Source organism: Lemur catta, chromosome 1 (assembly GCF_020740605.2).
Source record: "Lemur catta isolate mLemCat1 chromosome 1, mLemCat1.pri, whole genome shotgun sequence".
NCBI classification, from domain to species: domain Eukaryota; kingdom Metazoa; phylum Chordata; class Mammalia; order Primates; family Lemuridae; genus Lemur; species Lemur catta.
Window position 1 is genome coordinate 179,579,700 of NC_059128.1, and position 25,783 is coordinate 179,605,482.

At 34.9% G+C, this 25,783-nt stretch overlaps 1 protein-coding gene across 1 annotated transcript; it reads left to right on the forward strand.

The window, feature by feature from the left end:
* CPA3 (carboxypeptidase A3) lies at window positions 1-25,783 on the forward strand. The gene is made up of 11 exons (XM_045556109.1): window positions 1-75; window positions 172-247; window positions 3,119-3,243; window positions 12,481-12,580; window positions 12,684-12,785; window positions 14,067-14,168; window positions 16,133-16,243; window positions 17,161-17,251; window positions 18,273-18,475; window positions 20,250-20,334; window positions 25,223-25,783. The coding sequence occupies exons 1-11, from the start codon at window positions 8-10 to the stop codon at window positions 25,408-25,410; spliced, it is 1,251 nt and encodes a 416-aa protein (XP_045412065.1). The 5' UTR covers window positions 1-7; the 3' UTR covers window positions 25,411-25,783.

The following is a 25,783-nucleotide window of genomic DNA, read 5'->3' on the forward strand; positions in this document are numbered from 1 at the left end:
AAGAACCATGAGGTTCATCCTTCCTGTGGGTTTGATCGCTACAACCCTTGCAATTGCTCCTGTCCGTTTTGACAGGTAAATCTCACATCCTATGTTCTGGTCTCTGTGTAGGAAGAGGACTGAGGAATGTTTCTTTACATTTAATGTTTTTTATCTTTTGCCTCCTTAAAGGGAGAAGGTGTTCCGTGTGAAGCCCCAGGATGAAAAACAAGCGAACATCATAAAGGACTTAGCCAAAACCAATGAGGTAAAGCATTTAGAGGGATATTTTATATTTTCTTTCCATTTTCCATTTTCTATGAGATACCTTTTTAAATTTTATTTTTAATGCTGACAGGGCTACTAAAGACAATTAAACAGAAGGGGAAATAACGGGAGCTACTTGGATATTTATCCAATAGCTAATACTTCGTTTATTTTTGTTTTGTTTTGTTTTGTTATCCTAGACTACTACTTCTGTTTTTTCTCCCAAAAGTTTTGCAAACAATGGCTTTTTCTAGGTAAAATTGTGAAATTGGGAGATGTTCTTGATACCTTTATCAGAGCCTCCCTACCGTGCCTTGCCAGCTGCATTCTCCCCACTCCCACCGCTCCTCTCTGGTCGTATGATTTCTGTTAAAGTACTAACTAACTGATAACCTCAAGGTACCGGCTGATATAAAGAGGTGACCCTTTCCAAGAGCAGGAACATTTTAAAAGAAGACTCTTGAAGTTAGATCAGTCCTTTAAAATCCATCAGGCTAAAATAATCATTTTTTCATTTACTCAGCTGCTCCTGTACATAAGGCACATAGTGCCAGCCACCTTACACAGACTATTTCAGATTCTCCCATGCATCAGGGTCCTAATATAACCTGTTTAATGTAGAAGAATTGAATTTCAAAGACAATAAATTAAATCACCAAGATTATACATCAGATTTAAACCCAGACCCAAATCTAGAATTTATTCTAGTCACACATTTATCTCTACATCAAGTCAATCAAAAATTCTACCTATCTAATTCCCAAACATTTCTCAAATCCACATTTCACCTTCCTTTCTACTGTCACTGCCAAGTTCATGTCCACTCTACCTATTCCCGGGACAATTTTGATAGTCTTGTAAGTAATGCTTAGGCTTTTAATCCTGCCTCCCACAAAGCCAAGTCTACGTTGCACACTGATTCCTCTCTCAAGGTATCTCATGTCTCTACTATCTTTACATAATGTGTTCTCTATATATCCTTATTTATTTTGTTTGTTTCCACATTATTTCTTACTCACCCTTGTGCCTTCCACCATGTTGGTGTCAGATTTTTAATAATTTTCTAGTTTCCACTTGAATAAAATCTATAACTCTTAAAAAAATTCTGACAATTGCATTACTCCATCTGAAGGTCATTACTGAGAGGCAGCCTAACACGGAAAGAGTATCCTCCTCAGAGCCCACCCTTCTAGGGTAGGCTCAAATCCCAGCTCTACCCTAGATCTGTGGCCTTAAGCAAGTTATTCGACATCTCTGGATCTAAATTGCCTCCTCTGTAAAGTGGGGATAATAATCATACCTATTTTTAAGGTTGCTATAAAGACTAAGTTTTGGGTAGCACTCAGAAGCAGAGCTGATCATGGTAAGTCCCACAGAAGCATTTTCTGTTGGTATTGGTATGACATTCAGTATCCTTCATGATCTGCCAAACTGCCTGCCTCTCCAATCTCCTGCTCCTCCACCCTCTTTCTCACCTTTCAAGCTCCATAAACACCAAAGACTCACCCACCTTGGCCCCAAAAACCTTTTGTCACAAAGAATGTGTTCCTCTCCTTCTTTACCCAGCTAAGTCTTACTTATTCTTCATAATCCAACTCAGGCAGTGTCTCCTACAGGAAATCTCCTCTACTCATCAACCCTCATGACCCAGTTTGGGTTGTTCCCTGTGTTCCTGGAACACACTGTTCCTTCCCCTGGCATTGGTTACCATGTTGGAAACATGCATGCATGGCTCTGTCTCCTACACTAAACCCCTTGCCTCCCATAAGTCTCTTATTAGCCTCTACAACTGTGGCAGCTCTGTGCCTAATGCTTAATAAATGAAATTTCACTGAGCTCTAAGCTCTTGCTCCACATTACCGTGCTAAAACAAAGAACTTTCTATTTACTTTTAAATCACACTACATTTTTCATATGTCCAACTCATGCTGTAGCTCTTTAATCAAAATAAACAAACACATTTGTTGGTTCCTAACAACCTCATATTGTCACATAATTGATTGACCTAAAGGGAGAGGGAGATTCAACTAAGAAACAGCCAGGCAGACTTAGACACTCCTATAAGCTTGGTGTGATGGGTGAAAATTGAGCATTTTCTTCACATTTCCCAGGCTGGGGACATTTGGTTTCACAATTAAGTATGATTTTGAAGACCACAAGAACTGGAATCTTCTCAAAGTTCTTTTAGCCTGAATGCTATACTTCTGAGCTCATACACAAAATTTTTGAAATTCTTAGCTAGGGGTAGAGAAACAGAAGGAAATCAGCACTTGTTAAATGCCTGCCTGCACGTTCCAGACCTCATATCTATTTCACAATCTTCGCAACACTCCCGCTGGACTCTCATTAGGCCCATTTTGCAGGAGAGAGGATTAAAACTCAAAGAGTCATAATAACTTGCCTAAGGACATATTGCTAGAAAAGTGACAGGGCTGGGAGATTATGCATTCTGTTGGATACAAACCTTCCAGGAATTCCAGAGTTTACAGGGACGTTGGGTTTTGAGGCCTCACTGGGCAGAAAAAGTGATATTTAATCTAAATTCCTAATTAAAACCATATGCTGTGGCTAAATCAATTCATCCCCAAAATTGTGGAAGCAAACAAATTAACCAATCCTTTTGACATTGATAGATAAGATGTCCTAAAAAAGTGATTGGTACCAAATGTTTTCTTTTCCATTCTCTAATATCCAACAGCTCTTAAATGTATTTGCAAAAATCTCATAAGTTTATTAAAAAAAAGAGTCCATACCTTAGTCACACTGAGCCCCAAGTTCCTGTCATGATATATAACACATGGTTATTTCTTAATAAGTTTGTGTTGGGTGAGCAAATAAACAACTGTGACTAACATTGAATTCATCTCTGCAGCTTGACTTCTGGTATCCAGATGCCATTCACTATGTAGCTGCTAACATGACGGTGGATTTCCGAGTTAGTGAGAAGGAATCCCAATCCATCCAGTCTGCCTTGGATCAAAATAAAATGCACTATGAGTAAGTCCTATGCAAATAATCAAATGTATCAGATACTCAAAGTTTTTGGAACCTCGGAATTGCGAGGAAAGTGTTACAATGAAGCCATTTTTAATTGGACCTCCAAAAAACTGAAGTTCTATCTGTGAGATAAAGTTCACAGTTACTTTTAAACAGACTACTGAAGGCTGCTTACAAGGGTGATAAAATCAAACATGGCAGCTCATCTTCCATCTTATATTTGCTCCAATCTGCAAGAATGACAATTACCTGCATCTGCCACCTCCAAAACCAGCCCCTCATGAGCCCAGAGCCCAGGTGAGTGGGCATGGCTTAAATAAAAGAGAGGAGAATTTCATCTGCCAGAGATGCAGAAATGAGTCATTCTAGCCCCACAGAGAAATAAGAGAAAAGTAGAATGTATTGAGCACCAACCATGGGCCATGAACAGTCTGAACCCTGGGGCAGAGCCCAGCAATGAATATCATAAATAAATGCATAATTTAAAAAACAAGATGTGTTTTTACACTTTCAAACATTCAGCAGTTTGATGTACTGAGAGGTCCAGTTTCAACTTCTCCAGGCATTGTCATCCTAGGATTCCCTTTCATTGAGAACTTCACTGTCAGAATACTGCTAAACACTAGTTCTTTCCTTTTGAGCTTGCTATTTCATGGCTCCACTACCTGACTTAATGCTTTAACTCAAAAGGGCTTCTTCTGGCTGAGATAAAGATCTTACTGATGTCAGTAATGTTATATTGCAGAGCAGGATTTACTGCTGTTTGTCATGACTTCATTGTATTTATGACATTGCTACAATATCTCAAATATATATAAACTCTATTGAAATTAAGCAATTATATAAGACAAGTGAAAATTCTTGCTCATGATTTTAAAAGTAGCAGGCTATTATTTTTGATGGTTATTGATCACTGTAGTTGTTTTTCCTATTGTTTCAAAAGGGTTGTGATACAAATGTAGAAATTAATAAATTGGGAAACATAATTCAAAATTAATTTATATTAGCATTTAACCTTTCTTAATTAATACATTGATATGTGTCTGTCATGTTTTTATAAATTGCACCATTAAAATTAGAAATAGATACTTCATAAAAATAACTACAAGATCTCAGAAATCTATAGTACATTATAGACTATCTGCTAACACTAGGGTTCAGATGACATCTTGATTCTCTCACCTAAAAGAAATCACCCCTCCACCCTAGATAACCCCTGGTTACTTTGTCTCTTGATTCACTTTGCAGCCAGTCTTTTTGAATCTATGCCTCACTTACTATACTCTCCACTTCACTTCCTTAATATGGACCTTACCTGGATTCCAATGATCAACTAACTCTTACAAATTATCCAGCCCAAGCTAAAATAAAAAGTAGTGCCCTGGCCAAATTTTATATAATTTGGCTTGAACAGCAGGGTAAAAAATTAGGTGTTATATTTTCCTTAATAACCTTGTAATGTAGACAAAAAGCTAGTTGCTTGGTATGAGCATGGATAGTAGAGTGAATCTAGGCATGTGGCCAACATCCTTTCATTTTATCAAATAACTCCCATCAGCCCTTTCTCCTCTTTGGTCCTCTAGGCCTCTCCTAGCCTGAAATGATTCTAACTCAGCTAGAGGTCTAAATCCAGATCCTCACAAATAGTGTGTTTTTCACTTTGTCTCATGCCATGATAGTGTCTTGCTATCTACATCAAGAATTGAAGTGTAAACTACCTATAAAAATTAGTTTTATCTAATTAAGACATGATTTCGAGAAATTGGCCCAAATCAGCCACAGTTGTAGGAAAGCCACATAATTAGATAGTTACCTTCCTCAGAAATATAAATATGTAAAGTGATCTGAGCAGACAAGAACTATTTAAAATCTCGTCTCCAAGTACTAATTATATAGATAATTTTATTTGCATATTAATTATATGTGTTACTTCATGTCAGTCAGCAACGGAAGAGGGTTCTAAGAACAGAAACATCTGGTTGGACCCAGGCACCAGGCTGAATTAAACATATTAAGAGGCTGGTTTGACACAATGATTTACTTAGACACCCTTCATTAGACAGTGCATATAAACCACCATTTAGTTTAAAGCATCTGTGTTGTGATTTTTTTCAATTTTCAGAAAATTATTAATAAATTACTAAGCCAGATTTTATTTTAAAGTGACATGCTTGCTCCCTTTTTTTTACATTTTTACAAAATCACAAAAGTCCAAGTCCAAAAAAACAAATAATATGTATATACTAACAAGCCTGAGCAAACTGGTGAACAAATGTCAAAAGGAAAGCACATTCATTGGACTGAGCCTCAGGGACAGACACCATATTTGGGTTTAGCAGTTAAAAATCCTAGTGTTTTTAATATTTTTCATATTTTAGATAGACAATCTTTAACATTCTCTTTTCTTCAAAAGTTAAAGTTAGAAAATTAAGAGTTGTTAATGAAAGGTAACTCAGAAAATAACCATTAATATAATAATAAAACTCATATGGTATAATTAAGTAAAATCTCATAAAGATCCACATAAGATTACATGAGAAATGCAAAAGAAATATATGCCAGACCAACACAGTGATAATCAACACTTCATATAAATGTATAATTACATAGCAATGATCAGACACAAATTCATATTCCAAGTATATACACAATCCTATCAAATAAGTGTTTCAATCAAAGAAATCATTCTAATGTGTCACTTTATTCATTTTTCCTTCTGCTCCACATTTTTACATATTTTTGCCTAAGAGTATAACATATATATCAGGCCTGCTACAAATCCCTAAGTGTACAGTTAGTCATGGTGAAAAACAGAGGAGTGTGGAAGGTAAGAAAATGGGTTCTGAAGCAAGGCTGTCTGGGTCTGGTGCCATGCAAACCATGTATTAAGTATTTAACATTGACTATTTAACTTCTCTTCATTTCATTTAAATGAAATGTCAATACAATGTGGATAACAATGGAACCTATTTCATAGGGTTTTCATGAAGATTGACTGGGATCATAAAATTGTTCTTTGCCTGGTCCTTTACTTCTATTAATGCAGATAAAGAAAAGGCCACTTACACATGTGCTAACATGGGTGTGCACACACACAAACATCACATACACACAGTGCAACAGGGGATAACTAGAGGCTATCACCAGATGCTTCATTTCCTTCCTAGTGAATAAATTAGTGCCTTAAAGTTTATCATCCAACAGTAGTATACCTCAAATGTTGGGAAATCCATGTTAATAAGTACAGTGTTTGATGCATGGTAGCCCAGTTAGGGAGTGAATGGGGACAAACTGAATCTCGTGGAAACCTGAAACCATATTTTTTGAATAGCCCCTATCCTAGTATAACAGGGCATCAGGAGAATCCAGACCAATCTATACAGCACCCTGGCAATGGCTCTGTCTCCTTGAAACATTCCTCCCCACTGCACATATACATGCACACACACACACACACACACACACACACACACACACACACCCATACCCATCAGAGTTTACAGCAGTGACATACACTGGCCCATAGTTCTCCTGTCCTTCTTTGTTACTCTCTAAAAGCAGCAGAAGCGAGCCTTGAAATTGTCAACGTAGAATTCATCTCACCTCTTCTCTGAACCTCTTACCTGCTCCCTGACCTTAGAAGACAGGCTCCCACGAGAGCTGGTCAATTGGGCAAACCTTACACAAGCCTCTGAAGACTAAGGAGAGCACAGGTCTGATAACAATACCCATGGATTTCACTCTTGTGGCGAAGGCATTGTTGCACAATCATTCACAGCTAGGTACTGAAGTCAGACGCCTTTAGATTCAAATCCCAACTCCTGTATTTTACGAGTTGTGTCAATTTTGGAAATCAACCTAACCTCCATAAAACAGGGAGTGATAATGGTACCAAATTAATCATGTTGACGTAATAAAATGTAAATACAGTGCTGAGCAGAGTGCCTGACACATAAGAAAGGCTCAATAAACATTTAACCATTTGTGTTATTAAATCCCCAGTGATAATTATTTACTCTTTCACCTACATTTAGGGATTTTTTTTTAACAAATTAAACAAATTTTGGAACACTAAAATAATATTTGAGAGAAAGTAATTTGGTTTCATCTGCTTACGCTTGGCTGCTGGTTAGTGGAAGGGCTCATGAAAATAACATCTGGCCTTGGTTCTTAATTTCCAGCCTTAGGCTTAATTTCTAGTCCCTATCAGCAACAATCTGGCATGGTTCTGATGCCCTCATGCAGCTGCATTTGTAGAAAGGTCGTATTTCAGCTCACATGATTTTTTTTCTTTTTTTGCTACTGTTATCACTAGAACTAAATTGATATGTGTAAGTCTAAAAATATTTTTAGATACAAGCTTCCTGTGACTAATTAATACTGCCTTATGTTATAAATCAACCTGTGGGACCATAAAATTTCTCTTTTGCCTGGTTCCTCTACTTCTAATAATGCAGGTGGAGCAAAAGCCATGTGCCCTCTTTAGAGCTTAAAGCAATTAATTATGTCTGTAGTGACCAACCAAAATATAATTTCAAACGTTCTCAGGCTTCCTATGAGTTTTAGTGCCACATGCTCCACCTGATTCCAAAATTGCTATCACAAATTTATTTTCTCAGAAATTCCAGATTCGTCATAAGTCAAAAGCAAAACATACAGTGAATTAGATATAATGTGCATAATACTGTGCTTGTCAGCACTGTTAATGGGAATCAATATTCATGAGCAGTGCTTGGTCCCATGTGCTAAATAAACTCTAATTAGGAGTATACGGCATGTGTGTTCCGCATCAGAACTTAGATCAGTCAGTCAGTCTGCAAAGAGAAACCAACAAGTAGAGTGGAGCTCTGCAGTGTCATAGCTCATTACCATAAGAAATTGAAGAAATCAAAGAATCAAACAACTACCTACCATCAAAGCCTGGTTTGAAAACATGTCAAATCTGGAACATGGTTTCAATTTTGTGACTCAACTTCACTATTATTCTGAAGTTCACTGGGTGCCTAAAGCATGACAAGCACTTCTCAGATTTTACTTCATTTCATCCTCACCACAATCCTGAGTGGCATAATTGGTCCCATTGTAAAAGTTAGAAAATTGAGGCTCAGAGAAATAACTAAACTGCCCATGATCATATTAAGTATTAATAGCCAAACTTGGGTTGGAATCCAAGAATGCCTGACCACAGGTCCCTGCTTCCTTATTTGATAGGATCTGTGATGGTGGAAAGAATGCCTGACACTGTCCTAAATGACTAGAATGAACATTAAAAACCAGACAGCAGTTTCCCATGCACAGGATTCACTGCTAACCGAAGAAAAATGCATGTGCATTTCATTACCGACAGTAAGATAATGCCTTCATTTATATGGAGTCAATGGGAAATAAGATAATCCAAACAAAATTGTTCAGATGAGTACAACTTCATATAATCCTTTCTTTTAAATATTTTTATTGAAACATTTGCATTATTAGCTACAGTTTTCTGCCCTGCAAAATGAAGTATATTGAATATAGTTTACCTTTAGGTGGAGGATTATCATCATAAATGCAAATTTTCATACTGTGCTATGAGAGAATGACATTTTCAAGGGCCACCAAAGTATGTTCTACCATTTAGACCTGCATCAAGAGACCACTGACCCATGTTTGTGAAGTCCTTCTGTCTAGGTAGTTTTACTTTCCTTATTTGTTTTTCTGTCAGCCATTATCTATTGATATAAGTGTAAGTCATTTCCCTTATAGCCAATGCATTCCTTCTAGTTTAAATAAGCTTTTCAGAACTGTATCTAAAATAAGAGGAAAAAGGGAGGATGCTTGTAAATCTTTTACAGCTATAAAATAGTATTTAACATTCTAAGGAATCTAATAATAGACTTTAATGCAACCACACATCAATGGACAATAATTTGATCATACAAATAGATACTGCCATATTAACCTCAAAGTGGCATTCAACATCAGACTTAATGGTGAAAGACAGGTTTTCCTATTAAAAGCAGAAAAAAAAAGAGAATGCCTTCTTTCACTACTATTACTTACCATTGTTCAGAGAGTTTAGCCAATGCAAAAAAGTAAGGAAAAAAGAAATAATTATTGGAAAAAAGTGGAAAGTATAGTTATCTGCAGAAGAAATAACTACACAAAAAGCCCTAAAGATGTAACTAAAAATTCTTAAAAGTAAAAAAAAAAATAGTTTTTTAAGCTACTAAAGTGACTAATAGATAAGCTAAACTAAAGCTATTAATTTTTTTAATATATCAATACTATAATAACCAATTGAAAAATGTAATAGGGAAAAAAGTTACTCACAAGACTAATAAAAATATATGACTAAGCAATCAAAATACACAAAATTTTACTGAAGAATCAAAAAGATACTATATTATGGTCTATTAATAATAAAATTCTTTTCATATTTATAATTTAATATAATTTCTATCAAAAGCCTAGGTTACTGATGATTCTAATAATTTCTAAAGTGATTTTAATAAAACATTTATTAAAAACAGGTGAAACTCACGAGGTAGTCATACCCCCATCCCCTCCCCCCCACCTCCCACCTCCTCGAGTGAGCACCTTCAAACATGGCCATTCCCCAGACGGTGCGCAACGCACTCATCATGTAGGCATACACCCATCCCCTCCCCCCACCCCCACCCCCGCCTCGGTCTGATATCCAATTGGAATCATTCCCAAATGTGCATTTAGGCACTGTGTGGGGAATGGACACGCTTGAAGCTCTGACTCAGGGGGATGGACGGGACATGGGCAATATATATAACCTGAACTTTTGTACCCCCATAATAAGCTGAAATTAAAAAAAAGAAAAAAAAACCAGGTGAAAATACTCAAAAATTTTGAAAACAAGAGTAAGGAGACATTTTACCTGACGTTATATTCTACTGTAATTAAATATGATTTGATTCTTACTTGAGCATAGGAAAACAGATTAATGAAGCAAATAGAAAATCCCAAAACAGACAAAATACATAAAATAAATATATATATGATGAAGATGGCATTTTAAAAAATAAATCTTAAAGTCAGGCAGTTTGCATTTAAATTCCCAACTTCGCCACATACAAATTGTGCATATTTAAAGTTTCTGAGCACTAATTTCCCCACCTATGAAATGGTGATGATATTGACAGGAGTAAATAAAATAATGTATGTAAAGTAGTACCTGACCCATATTAAACAAATGGATAAATCCCATTAAATAGTGGCAAAGGACTTGAACAGACATTTCTCAAAAGAAAACATACAAATGGCCAAGTATATGAAAAAATGCTCAACATCACTAATCATCAGAGAAATGCAAATGAAAATCACAATGTGATATCATCTTACCCCAGTCAGAATGGCTATTACTAAAAAGACAAAAAAAAAAAAAAACACGTTAATAAGAATGTGAAGAAAAGGAAATTCTTATACACTGTTAGTGAAAATGTAAACTATTATAGTATAATTACTATGGAAAATAGTATGGAGATTTCTCAAAAAACTTAAGCAATCCCACTGCAGGGTAGCTACCCAAATGAAAAGAAATCAATATATCAAAGGGACACCTGCACTTGCATGTATATTGCAGCACTATTCACAATAGCAAAGATATGGAATCAATCTAAATATTCATCAATGGATAAATGGGTAAAGAAAATCTGGTATGCATACACAATGGAATACTATTCAGCCATCAAAAGGTATGAAGTCATATCATTTGCAGCAACGTGGATGAAACTGGAGGTCATTATCCTAAGTAAAATAAGCCAGACACAAAAAGTCAAATATCAGAGGTTTTAACATATATGTGAGAGCTGAAAATTTGGTCACATGAAGGTAGACAGTGGAAAGATAGATAACGGAGACTGGGAAGAGTGAGTGGGAAAGAGGGGAAGGATGAAGAGAGATGGGCTAAGGGGTACAAACATACAGTAAGATAGAAGGGATAAATTCAATGTTTGACAGCAGAGTAGGGAAGACTATACTTAACAGGATGTATTATACTTAGGTGATAGACACCCTAAATACCCTGTCTTCCTCACTACACATTATATACATATAACAGAATTTTACATGCATCCCATAAATTTCTATAAGTAAATTTTAAAAACAAATGAACAAAAACTAAATGGATGTCTGAGTCCAAGAGAAAATGTAGTTAAGCAGTTAAATGTGTGAGTCTGGCGTTCAGGGGAGAGGCTAGCCTTGGAGATTCAAGTGTAAGCAACCATCATGTGACCATCAGAGCCATGGGACTCCATGAGATGATGAGATGAGATGACTCAGGAAGAGATGAAAATAGGAAGAAGCTGAGGTATAAACCTCTGACCCCCAACATTAGCCTCCCAAGAATTTTTCCTGCCTCTTATTTCAACCTTTCCAAATCATCTTAACCATTTTCCAGATCTGTAACCATAGACAAGTTGTTTCAACACTTTGTGGCTCATTTTTCTCAACTAGTAAGACAAGGAAAATAATCTCATGTGAAGATTAAATGAGTTAATAAGGTACATAAGGAGGTCAGAACAATGCCTGGCACATGGTAAGTGCTAAGTACCTGCTTACTTTTATTGTTATCATTATTAATATTCGTGTTTCTCCCAGCTCTCAAAGTGTGAAATTATAAGGATGGTCTGTAGATTTGTGCATGAAAATATGCATTGTTGCCTGTGCTGCTGCCTGTGTTGTGCGTATGTGGAATGTGTGTGTGTGTTGGAAAAGGATGGGGAGTACCATAGCATTACAATACAAGCCACACGTGTAATTTAAAATATTCTAGTAGCCATGTTTAAAAAGTAAAAAGCAACAAGTGAAATTAATTTTAGAAATAGATTTTACTTAAGCCAATATATCTGAAATATTATTTAACACATCAATATAAAATTTATGAGTGCGATATTTTACGTAATTTTTATACTAAGTCTTCACATTTTAGTGTGTATTTTGTATATACAGCAATCTCTATTTTTGGAAAGCCCCATTTTAAGTGTTCTGCAGCCACTCGTGGCTAAAGACTATCATATTGAACAGCACAGCTCGAGATAAATGGGGAGATCAGAAGCCAGACACATGACATGTTTGGAGGAGGCGGATAGAAAAGAATAATGAAGAAACGGAGCAAACTTGATTAAAGATAGAGGAGAGGGAAGAGAAATCTTCTGCACGTGAAAGATAACTGTGTTTTTCTTTCCCATGATAAAATGTGTATTTTATCATTCCCCTGTCAAACAGAATCCTGATTCATGATCTACAAGAAGAGATTGAGAAACAATTTGATGTTAAAGATATCCCAGGCAGGCACAGCTATGCAAAATACAATAACTGGGAAAAGGTACAGTATAAAATGCCCATACTTCAAAAAAAGTTACCCTCAACATTTATTGTCATTTTGTTTCCTTTTATTCCAATTTCTCAAAGTTGGTTTTGCTCTTAAGATTGTGGCTTGGACTGAAAAAATGGTGGCTAAGTATCCCGAAATGGTCTCTCGTATTAAAATTGGATCTACTGTTGAAGATAATCCACTATATGTTCTCAAGGTAAAAATAATTCAAGAACCACTGACTCTTCTTATTGTTGAAAAGCATAAATTTAAAAGTTACTTTGTGACACAACTGAGGTAATTTTGAGATAATAAAAAGTACTATCTTATGAAAGAATATTTAAGCTCTAGACATCCATTTAAGAATAGAAGTGACAGGAAGGTTTTGGTAGAACCAAGAAAGTGTCTGAATAAACATCTGTCAGAGATTGCACAGTGGACAAACCCAGAAAAATATCTCATCCCACAGCTTTATTACAAGAATTTGTGATATCCCTGGTGTATAAAACCCTTGCTCTCCTATTAAAATTCAGTGAAACTGATGAATGAATGTCGTGAAGGGAATTTAAATATCATAGACTCATAGGACCCCAGAACAATATGTTAGGCATTTCAATGCCATATCGATGGAAGGGTGAGTTGGCAGGAGGAGGGGAGATGAAGAGAGGTGGCCTAAAGGTTACAAACATACAATAAGACAGAAGGAATAAATTCAGTGTTTGATAGCAGAGTAGGATGACTATACTTAACAGAAATATATTGTACTCAGATGATGGACACCATAAATATCTTGTCTTGATCTCTATGCATTATATACATATAACAAAATTTCACATGTACCCCATAAATCTCCTTCTATAATAGAGCTAACAATTGCCCTTCAGCTGCTGCTGGATATTTGTACTTCCTTAGATACTGCTCCCTGAACTAGCCTCTTAATAACTGGGAAGGCTGTCCTTACCCTGAACCCTCATTCATTCATTATCTTCAACCACCTAAAACAAATCTAAACTCTCTTCAAAATGACAACCCTTCAAATATCCACTACTATTCCTCTTCCCCACTCCAAGCACAACACAAAATTTCCACTCCAAGCTAAACATCCCCAGTTTATGAAACCAGATAAACAAAAGGAAATGGCAGAAAGAGAAGTGACTTTATAATTTATTTCTCAGAACATAGGATGTTAGCAATAAAATAAGAAAAACAATAGATTATGATTTTTTTTAAATCCTAAAAGCTGCCCCGACACTAGGAGATATTTTTGAAAAATATATAATGCATATATATGGCATAGATTCATAGATTATGAATTATGTATAGACATTTAAGAATACGTGCCATGGTCCTCCCTGAGAACAATATGTGCATGCACAGTTCTCATTCAACAATAGACATGGTGAAAGAATTGCTTTGAGACTATGAATGAATTATTGGTTGACAAGGGATCAATGTGTGAGTTCATGCAAAATAATATCTCAAGTTTATTTTTAAATAGATTGGGAAAGAGGATAAAAGAAGAAAGTCTGTTTTTATGGATTGTGGCATTCATGCACGAGAATGGGTCTCTCCAGCATTCTGCCAGTGGTTTGTCTACCAGGTAAGGGACTCAGAACACTCTCACAATTGTCCTTTGACTGCCAATTCTCAGCACTTCCCTGAGTGGAGGCACTCCTTCCCAAACATGCAGTTCCACTTAACTGGAAGAGCCCACACTTGGTGCTGTCAGGGAAGAAATGCTGTGAATTTTACTCAGCATTGCAGTTTTTATGAAATTGATGCTTTCCCTTCAAATTTCTTGAACTCCAGCTGAGAGTTTATGAAACTAAAAATCACTTTTTTGGGGTATGATATGAAAATTCTTCCTATAGGCACGTATGGAAAACCTGAAACCACCTTCACATTACAACCTCCAAATTTTACCTTTCTTCAGTGAGCTCAAAACATAGATCCTTCATTCCTTTTTAGATATTTCAATGGACATGTATGTACTTGGAATTTTCATACTTAAATTTCCTTTCCAAGTGAACAATAACTCACTTTTTTAAATCAAATTATTATCCATTGATGTGTGGTTGCATTAAAGTTTATTATTAAATTCCTTAGTATGTTAAATACTATTTTATAGCTGTAAAAGATTTACAAGCATCCTCCCTTTTTCCTCTTATTTTAGATACAGTTCTGAAAAGCTTAGTTAAACTAGAAGGAATGCATTGGCTATAAGGGAAATGACTTACACTTATATCAGTAGATAATGGCTGACAGAAAAACAAATAAGGAAAGTAAAACTACCTAGACAGAAGGACTTAGCAAACATGGGTCAGTGGTCTCTTGATGTAGGTCTAAATGGTAGAACATATAAATAGATACTGCCATATTAACCTCAAAGTGGCATTCAACATCAGACTTAATGGTGAAAGACAGGTTTTCCTAAAGCAGAAAAAAAAGAGAATGCCTTCTTTCACTACTATTATTTACTATTGTTCAGAGAGTTTAGCCAATGCAAAAAAGTAAGGAAAAAAGAAATAATTATTGGAAAAAAGTGGAAAGTATAGTTATTTGCAGAAGAAATAACTACACAAAAAGCCCTAAAGATGTAACTAAAAATTCTTAATAGTAAAAAAAAAAATAGTTTTTTAAGCTACTAAAGTGACTAATAGATAAGTTAAACTAAAGCTATTAGTTTTTTTAAATATATCAATACCATAATAACCAATTCAAAAATGCTATTGTGTTCTGATTCCTACTATCTTTTAACTTTCTCTTTCTGCGAACTTTTGTACATAACACACTGATGGAATACGCATGACAGTGGTTTTCTGGGCATGGATACTTTCACTAGGAAAGAATCTGCCAGTAGAACTGACTTACCCCTGCAATTGTTTTAGCTCTCCCAGCTGAGCACCAAGTGCTCCCCTTACTCAGTCCATAAAGGAACACACATCATAAGGCTACAAAAAAAAAAACTTCTTGACTCCAGTACAGATGTACCTGGAAGGGATTTTCCAAGAGTGGTGACAAAGACATTAGGTAGCCACAGAAAGTCCAAATAATTAGAAAAAATTCAGTCAGATAGGAGAAAAAAGTTGATTGGTCAATCTCTAAATTCTTGAGTATTTTATTAATAGAAATTTTCTTGTTTAATCCCCTTTATAACTATTTTATGAATCCTCCCCAGTACTTCCATATTCCTGTGCATACAGACTCAGTCTACATTTATGCAAAGGATGTGAGGGAAAGAGTCCATTTAAAATAAGCTGTACTTCCCATTTGGCCTCCATTCTTCCTGTGAAACATCTCACATGCTACATTTGGGATGCTATAAATCTCAATAATTAAATGATCCTTTAAAGAGTGTTCATTTTAATTAATGTCGCTAGTCTGAATAAGTGAGGTTTTTTCCTGTAACCTAAATAGGTCATTTATTTTTGTTCATTTTAGGAAAAATATGTTTGAAATTATGTGACCTTGGGCAAATGACTCAAGTTATTACTATTATAACCACAGTTCTCCACATGGCAGCTGAACTTCATACCAATAGCTTAATTTTTCCTATTCCTACAGGCAACCAAAACTTATGGAAAAAACAGAATTATGACCAAACTCTTGGACCGAATGAATTTTTATGTTCTTCCTGTGTTCAATGTGGATGGATATATTTGGTCATGGACAAAGGTGCTGTTCTGTACTTTCATTTCCATTTAAATGATACATTATTTACTGGCTTTAATGCACACTGATTGTTATGAATTAAGTTTAAGGTTTGGGTAACTAGTTAATTTCAATTCAGAAAAGCGTATTTTTTAAAATCTCAATTCAGACTAAGTCAAGTACAATTTCCTGATTGCATAGGTGTCCTTGAAATAATACAAATTTTTTGCAGCTGAATCTAGGTATGTGGAAAAATGAAAGAAAGCAGTAATTATAAAGGAAATGTATTATTATATTATATAATATGGCATTTTCTAGCTAAGAATGAAAGTCATTTAAAACCATTATGAACACATTGATTTCAAAGCAAAAGTCATTGTATTCCATCAGTTTGGAACAGGGCTTAAGATGAAGTCATTGTATCAAAAATAGAAGAGAGACATAGCTATCTATTTGTCTTTTAGCAGACACTTTTATAGCCCTGCTGTTGCTAAATAAAATTAATACTGAACTTTCAGACAGATACTATCACAGCAAGTTCTTTCCTGAAAATTATGCTCCTACAGCCACAATTTGACCTCCATTATATCTGAATCTGTAAATGGTGAAAGATGTAATGAAGTTATCATTAAAATTATAGGTAATTTCAAAACATCTTTGATCATTTTCTAATACTGAGAACTAATCAACAGTTTTTAAAACTAACTGAATTATTTCAACAAGGCCTAAGAATATTAACATTCACATATTAAAAACCATGTTTCTGAAAATATTACAAATTATAAGAAAACAATATTTTTTCTTTATAATAAAGGGCCTCAAGTTAACTAGATATATTTTAAATAAAGCTGGAAACACCTGCAGAGAGAATCTGAAATGATCAAATTGAAAAATACAAACAGATTTCTTAGGTAAACACTTTTATCATTCAATACCGGCAGAACCGCATGTGGAGAAAAAATCGTTCCAAGAACCGAAACTCCAAATGCATTGGCACTGACCTCAACCGGAATTTTAATGCTTCATGGAACTGTAAGTAGTAGACTTAGTCTCAACGAAAATTGCTATAAAGAGGATTTAGACACCAAACTTAGCTAAACCACCTAATTATTTCAGTAAGAATAGGTATTCCTTGAGTGACTGTTAATTTTCTTATCTGTAAAATGGAAGATAATCATCACTACCATTGAAGAATCATAAATGTGTTGCTGTGTGGGAGGAAATGAGGAAGGAGTTGTTTATTAAGCCATCTCTTACTTAATATATCTGCTTGCTAAAAATCAGGCACAATCCAGAGTTATAAAAATTCAGATAGTCTGAAGAGAGACCTCAGGTCCCTCTTCCTCCTTCCTTTCTCTGATAAAAATTGAGAAGTATCAGTGGTTAAAACCAATACATGGGTAGTTCTTCAGATGTTTAGTGAAAAGAAACATTTGGGGCAAAGAAAGTGAAGAAGTTTAATGGAAATACGATGATAAGCAGAGGCCCGGCTATGTCAGATGATACTTTATTATCACTTTATCATTACAAACTTTCAAGGACAAATTACCACTGCCCCAATTCATACCTTTCTTTTTTGACTAATTTTGTTGAAAAATCCCAGCTTTTAGCTCCATTGTGCCATAATGAATATGATAATAACAGCTGCTATCCCTAATTAACAACTTCCTGCTAAAACAGGCTGAAGAAACTCAGCCTCAGAGAAGAGAATTTACACCAGACCCTAGTTAGTGAGTTAGAGCTGGGGTTGAATTGGACCTGGGATCTGTCTGGCTTACAGCCTGGGCTACTTCTGGTGTGTTGTTCCTATGGCCCTGGGAAAAGAAGGGGAAATAAACAAAGCTAAGAACACTCCAGGAGCCTAAGTCTGTTACAATCTGACACGTGTGTGCAAGGTTAATCTGCAGTGACTATGACGCGAAAGACATTGAGGCAGCCCTATAAGCATGAGAAGCCAAAATGTTTAAAACATTTTGTAAATCCACTTCAGAAGAGGCAGAAGCTATCCTGATGGAGAGCAGACTGTGATCTCATCCACCCATGTCTTCTGCAGCCTTTCCTGACACCAATAACCCATGTAAGGAGACGTACAGGGGCCCTGCACCAGAGTCTGAGAAAGAGACAAAAGCTGTCACTGACTTCATTAGAAGCCACCTGAAATCAATCAAGGTTTACATCACTTTCCATTCCTACTCCCAGATGCTATTGTTTCCCTATGGATATACATCAAAACTGCCACCCAATCACAAGGACTTGGTACGTAGAAAAACTGTCTGTGGTTTATACTTTGACATCACCATTGCCTTTCAGTCTGTTCTTCATTAACTTGGGTTATATTGAAAGAATTTCACATTTTAATACCAAAGAAGAGAAATAATGAAGAGAGTTCAAGTCATTACCTTTAGATAATTTTTCATTTGATAAATTACATAGATAACAAAATCTTTCAATGTGATTCCAAAAAAAAAAAAACAGTAGGAAGAAATGTCTAGGTTATCCGCAGTAGAATCTATTACTGCACAGCTTGTTGTGGAGTTTAACATATCCTGTGGGTCATACGGTAAAACCATACATAGCAAAAGCCTAATAGAAAGCAGACATTGCTAATCCTGTCTGCCAAACATCAGATTTAAGGAGACCCATTGTATTTTTATCATCCTGATCAACTTGGAAATTATATCAATTATTTGACTAGCCAAAGAAAGAACATAATAAATGATCTTGAAGCTTCCTCACTAAGAACACACCGTCTTCCCAAAACTATGATCCATTAAGCACCATTTTCCTTTCTGTGAAAACTGATTTGATCATGTGAACTTTCAGAAAAAAACAACAACCCTGCATAAGGGTTTCAGTGAATCACAAGAACTGACAGGGTGAATGAATGAATACATAAAGACAGAAATACTTTAAATTGCTGTAGAAGAAAAGAAAGTAGATAAAGTTCAGTGTCCCAGATCCACTGAATTGGCAAATGTAGCATACCCAGTAAAAGCTGTGGTTCAAATACTGCCTCATAAAATTTTTTAAAAAATTTTAAAAGAGGTCATAATTTTCATTTTTACCTCAGTCAATTGTATTTAGCACAACAGCATTTAATTTTAGTTGGAGCAGATATTAGAAGCAGTCATTAAAATTATCTATGTATACAAAACAAAGAAAATATACAAGCAATATGTGGCTTATTGAGTGATTTATTATCCAATCTAGCTGATAATCTGAACCCATGGGTTTGATTAATTTATGCAAAGCTACAACAACACAATTTCAACCCACTCTTAGGAAAATGATATTATGGATAAAAAATACACTTATACACAAAAAACCACTTTAAGTAAAATAAGAGTTCTCACACAGCGACTAAATTAAGAAAAAGCTTATTAGTTGGTTATATGCATTATATATATAGTCTTTTAAAAAATCTTCATTTGGAGTGTAAATATGTTATGAATATATTCCATTTAAGTTCCTCTGACAATCAGTCTTATAGCATAAAACACTAACATGAATTAAAGGTCATAAAATGTCACTCGAAGAGAAACCCTAATTTAACAACTATTTTAAAGCAGAGTCAGCCACTTTTCTTCCCTTGGCATGCTGAAGTTAGATGAGTGTATAAAAAGTGCTGTGGTGATATGGGACCTATTAAAGACATAAGAACAAGGAATATGGTCTGAGAAATTGGAGAAACTGACAGAAGAGCCAAATATCTGAAGCCAAAAACAAATCTGAGAGGAAGAAGAATGTATAATTTAAAAGAAGAGAATGAGGGAAGAAAAAGAGAAGGAAAGAGAAAAAAAGAAGGGGTAGAAATACAAAATAAGATATGGTATTACTGTATATAATTGATTGCATACTTAAGAATCTTCACAATTACAATATATATTGCTGAAAATGTTTCTCATTTAACCATTTATTTTATTTTGATTATCAAATGCCAAATAACTAGTACAATTGATCTTTAAATCCTCATTAAATTAATAGTATCTACATAATATTCTATTATTCCACTCTAACCTTCTCTCTCCAGGCCAAAGTTGCAAAGATTACCACTGATGTTCTATCAACTCAATATGAAACCCACTACATCTATGGCCCAATACAATCAACAATTTGTAAGTTTTTCCCATTATTTACTGTGTCCTTTTTCTCTAATGATTTTTTAATAAATATTAAATAAAATTATAGAATTTATAAATTAGGGTTAGTACATCTGGCATTGCTAATTTAAATTTTAGTTTTCACAGGACATTCTGAATTATGTGTGGTTCTAGGAGATAGGCTCTGCCCCTTTCTTGGAATAAGATTTTTCTAGAAACAAATTTTACTGAGTTTTTACAAGGTTACAACATTAACAGAAGTTATTAAATGAAGATAAATTTACAGTTTAATTCATCCACCTTCCTGTTTCCCACCTCTATACCACAAGGATTTATCCTCACAGGAACTAAGAAGAATTAGTTAGAGTGGAGTCTGTGAATTTTGTTTTTGGTTTGTTTGTTTGTTTTTTTTTTTTTGGTAACAATAAATTTTTTTTTCATTTTATTTCAGAATATTACAGGGGTACAAATGTTTTGGTTACATAAATTGCTTTTGTACCATTTGAGTCAAAGTTATAAGTGTGCGCACCACCCAGATAGTGTGCACTGTACCCATTAGATGTGAATTTCCCCATCCCCTCCTCCCTCCCACCTGCTTGATTTCCAATGAGTGTTATTTCCATATGTGTACATAACTGTTGATCAATTAGTACCAATTTAATGGTGAGTTACATGTGGTGTTTATTTTTCCATTCTTGTGATACTTCACTTAGAAGAATGGTCTCCAGTTCCATCCAGGTTAATACAAGAAGTATTAATTCACCATTTTTATGGCTGAGTAGTACTCCATGGTATAAATATACCACATTTTATTAATCCACTCATGTATTGATGGGCACTTGGGTTGTTTCAACATCTTTGCAGTTATGAATTGTGCTGCTATGAACATTAGAGTGCAGGTGTCGTTTTCTATGCTTTTTTTTTTTTTTTTAACCATTTGACTTTCATTGGACTATTACTTACTTGGCCTTATCTCCATGCAAGTACAGTCTTTCCCTAGTTCCTGGTGGGAAAACAGATAGACAATCAGTTTTAGCCGCTTTGGTCATATAAATCTAGTTTCTTGTCCTTCTCATTCCTTCTCATTATGTTCAACTGAAATTTATACGTGAGCTAAGAAAGTAGATCACAAGGTTTTAGTTTTGTCACTTTTGTTTTATATTCTCAGCACCACTTCATACTCTTCACTATTTTTAGACTTTTGTTGTCTTTGTATGTTTCTGAATTATTGACTTCTTGGTCTTGATTTTTTGGTCTCTTATTCTACATATAAGGAATCAGTAAATTCTTTCTGTAAATGGCCAGACAGTAAATAGTTTCAGCTTTGCTGGAGGTATGGACTCTGTTGCAGCTACTCAAACGGGGCATTGTAGCTCAAAAGCAGCCACAGACAGTAAGTTAGCAAATGCACATGGCTATGTTCCTATAAAATCTCATTCACAAAACCAGGAGGCTAGCCATAATTTGCCAACCCCCACGTGAGATACTAAAAAGTACCTACAGGTTTTTTATTGAGTCTTTTTTACAAGTTAGGCACTATGCTTAGCCCTTGGTTTTCACCATCTCAATCCTCACAACAATCCCATGAGGTGTACAGTACTATTTCTCAGTTACTAATAATTGGCAAAACTGGAACTCAATTCTAGATTTTAACAAAACCAAAGCCCATGATCTTGCCCACTGTGCATACTGCCTTTGCATTTGGTTTTCATAGCTGAAATATCCAGGATTTTCCATTTTTAAGCAACAAGAAAAATCCATTTGGCTGTCATCAAAGACCATTAATTCATATCCCAGGAAGTCAGACCATTTTGAGCTCTTATAGCAAACTCCTATTGAACTTAGTTTGGGAATACTTTAGTGAAAACCACCTTTTCTCCAAATCAAGTTCAAGCTTCAGTTCTTAGTCTCAAACTTTACACAAAATTCCCAATGAGACTTTTAAAGGCCAAGATTATGCTTCAGGTCTCCCACAAGTGCAGGACACGGAACAACAGCAGAATTAATTCCCATAAACTTGCTCAGTGAAAATGTTGTCCTGGTTTATCCAAAAGCAGTGAATGTAGGTTGAAAGCACAGCAGGACTGGACCAATGATACCCGATATTTTTAGCATGGAGACTGCCTTTTAACTTTTAAAAATGTCTATTGACAACCCTACCACCACCAAACACACACTCATATTTTAATTATACTTTTAGAATATGTGCATTAAAAAAGTAAATATGTGCATATGAATCCATGGATTCCTTGTAACAACTCTGCCTGGCCACAGTTTATAAATCATTTCCCCAACCCAAACCAAATGTATAAACTTGGAACTAAAAGCCTACATCCTCAACAATTGCTATGGAATTTCAAAAATACTGAATTTGTCATCTGAAGACCTATCCTTAAACAATGGCTAAAAGAAGCTCTCTGAACAAGAAGGACTAATAACAGTAGAAGGCTTAGAACTGCAGAAAAGAAGGAAGAACAATGGTTTATGAATAAATAAATAAGAGAGATAATAATAAATAAACTTTATCCTCATGATGATTGAATCAAAAATTATAACTCCATCTGATGTGATGCTCAATGTACATAGAGAAGTACTTAAGACAATTTTATTTAAAAAGTGAGAAAGGAAAAATGACCTAAGTGAAATTAAGATTTCTTTACCTCACTTGACATAGTAAAATGTCAATACTAGTAGACTGCAATAAGTTATGTATGTATATTATAATACCTGGAGCAACCACTAAGAAAGTATACAAGTGATATACTCGAAAACATCATAAATAAATCAAAATGAAACCCTAATAATGTCAGGCAACCAAGAGGAAGGTAAGAAAAGAGAAATGGAGGAATGAAAACAAAAATAACAGACAAAAATCAAATAATAAAATGCCAGATTTAAGTCACATTAATATTACCTAAATACACTAATTAAAAGACAGAGGTGAGCAGAATGGATTTTAAAAATTATAATTCAACAATATGCTGTCTATAAGGAGCTCACTTCAAATATAACAGCATAGATAGGTTGAAATGAAAAGGATGAAAAAGATATTCTATGTAAACATTAATCAAAACAAAAAAGAAGTGGCTACATTAAATATCAGTTAAAGTAAATTTCAGAGCAAAGAAATTTGCTAGGGACAAAGGGAAATATTTATAATGATAAAAAGGTCAATCCACCAAGATGACAATGATCCTAAATGTGTATACACCAATTTCACCTGTGTGGCTTCTGCCAATAATTTCAAATTTTATTTTCCCAAGGTCCTTTCTGAATGTCTGATTAATACTAAACGTAACCCTTTGTCTTATTTTGTCTTTTCTTTTCTCCATCCCAACCCTCTCTGAGTTCTTGTTTCTGTTAACAATATGTGATATTTTTTTAGCCACCAGAATGAAACAAATTATTTTTATCAAGTCCAAATGTTTCTTACACAGAGCCCCTCAATGCTATTTCCAAAGTGGTGACTCTACCCTACTTCAGGCTTTCATTTCACAATACCTCTAACTGGTCTCTACTCTTTTCAGTCCAGATTAACTCTCCCAAAGTACTAAAATTGCTTAGCACCTCCCAAAGCAAATATAAAACCTGGTCCTGATTTACAAGGTTTTCTAAACTTTACCCACAAACTCTCACTGTTTCCTTTGCTACAGTCCAACTGGATCTCACTAGTCCTTAAAAATGCCTCCATTCTTTTCCATTTTTGTAGTTCACTGGCCAGAATGCCTTTCTTCCTTCTCCACCTGGAAAAATATTAGCCTTTCTTCAAGGCTTTCCTCAAATACCACCTCTATCATGAAGGTGGTATTTGAACTGGCATTGGTCATGAAATGCCATCCTCTTTCACCAAGAATGTTCTCTTTTTTCCTTTAAATCTTCATAGTATATATGGTATATATATATATACCATTCTTATGGTACTTAGCATATTCTGCTCTGTCTCTATCGATTTGCACCTTGATTTCTCTCCCCTTCTTCATTTTTGTACCCTGTACTACCCACCCTCTCCAGTGCCAAGTAAAATGTATTGTAAATATTAAATATTTAATAAATATTTTTTACTAATTTAAGAGCCAACCCTCTCTTATCACTGAAATATTACAGTTCTTCTCTTTCTTTCTTCATGATAGCTTTTAATTCTTATCTTTTAAACCTAAAATGTTATCAGTTAAACTCAGTACTTGTCTTAGAACGTAAATGATTTATGTACAAAAAAAATCTTTTCTATTATGTAAAGCAAAATATGTATGCATAAATATATTTATAGTGTGTATATATATGCACGTGTATATTTATATAACCTCTAGATGTGTGTATACATATAGATGTGTTATATGTATATAACCTCTAGATATGTGTTTATATTTCCACACTTTTTACCAAAAAATAACATCTTTAATAAAATTTCATAAAAATTGACAAGGAAAATTTGGATTAGGGGTTAAATATGTCCTTAAAATAAGTTTTATTGGTCTTTCAACTGTAAAATAGTTTACCCTAGCAACATGAATAACAAGAGACCTAAACTACTAGAAAGAATATTATCAATTACTGGTGACTCCTCCTCAGCTGAGAGTTGCTCAACCTGCTTGTAGTGGCTTAGAGCACCTCCATCTGCAACAATGTGTGCCTAGAAAATAAATTCAATTTAACACTGACCCAACAAAAATGTAACTTTTAAAATGTGGCATGTGTTTAAAATGTGTTGTAGATTCCAAAGTCATAATGATGTTTTACTATATACTCTGTACTGTTCAAACTACTACTCTCATTCATTACTGCAATTAACTGTACACATAATTATTTTTATTGCTGATTTTACTTTTACACTAGTGATTTCCATTTTAAGAAAAAAACATTAGCATTTGTGTCTAATTAAATATTTACTGCTTATGTTTTGCAGACCCAATATCAGGTTCTTCTGTAGACTGGGCTTACGACCTGGGCATCAAATACACATTTGCCTTTGAGCTCCGAGATAAAGGCAAATTTGGTTTTCTCCTTCCAGAATCTCAGATAAAACCAACCTGTAAAGAGACTATGCTAGCTGTCAAATTTATTGCTAAGTATGTCCTTAAGCATACTTCCTAGAGTGTTGCCCTCTGTTTGGAATAAGCCAATTAATCCTTTTGTGTGTGTGCCTTTTACTGGAAAATCAATCTTTAATTATCCCTAGATGCAGTTTCCACATCACCTGAGTAGATCCTTCTCTTGCTCACTTAAGTCCCATGTTATTGCTCTTTGCTCTTATTTACTCTCAGCAGCACCTTAACAAAGTAACTTTAACTACTTTTGTTTGCTCCAAGGGAAGATTTAACCCAGTAGAAAGCACTATTTGGAGTATTCTGCAAGGTGATATACAGTGGGACACAAGAAAGAAATGAAAACCTCAGTTTCTCCAGAATCAGATTTTTACATGTGGCTTCATCATTTCATGTGCTAATATAATAAAAAATAAAATGCA

Coding starts and splice junctions, on each gene's coding strand:
- CPA3 (XM_045556109.1), top strand. CDS start 8: ATGAGGTTCATCCTTCCTGTGGGTTTGATCGCTACAACCCTTGCAATT. Junction 12,581..12,683: donor AATACAATAACTGGGAAAAG/GTACAGTATAAA, acceptor TTTGCTCTTAAG/ATTGTGGCTTGGACTGAAAA. Junction 18,476..20,249: donor CACCCAATCACAAGGACTTG/GTACGTAGAAAA, acceptor TTCTCTCTCCAG/GCCAAAGTTGCAAAGATTAC.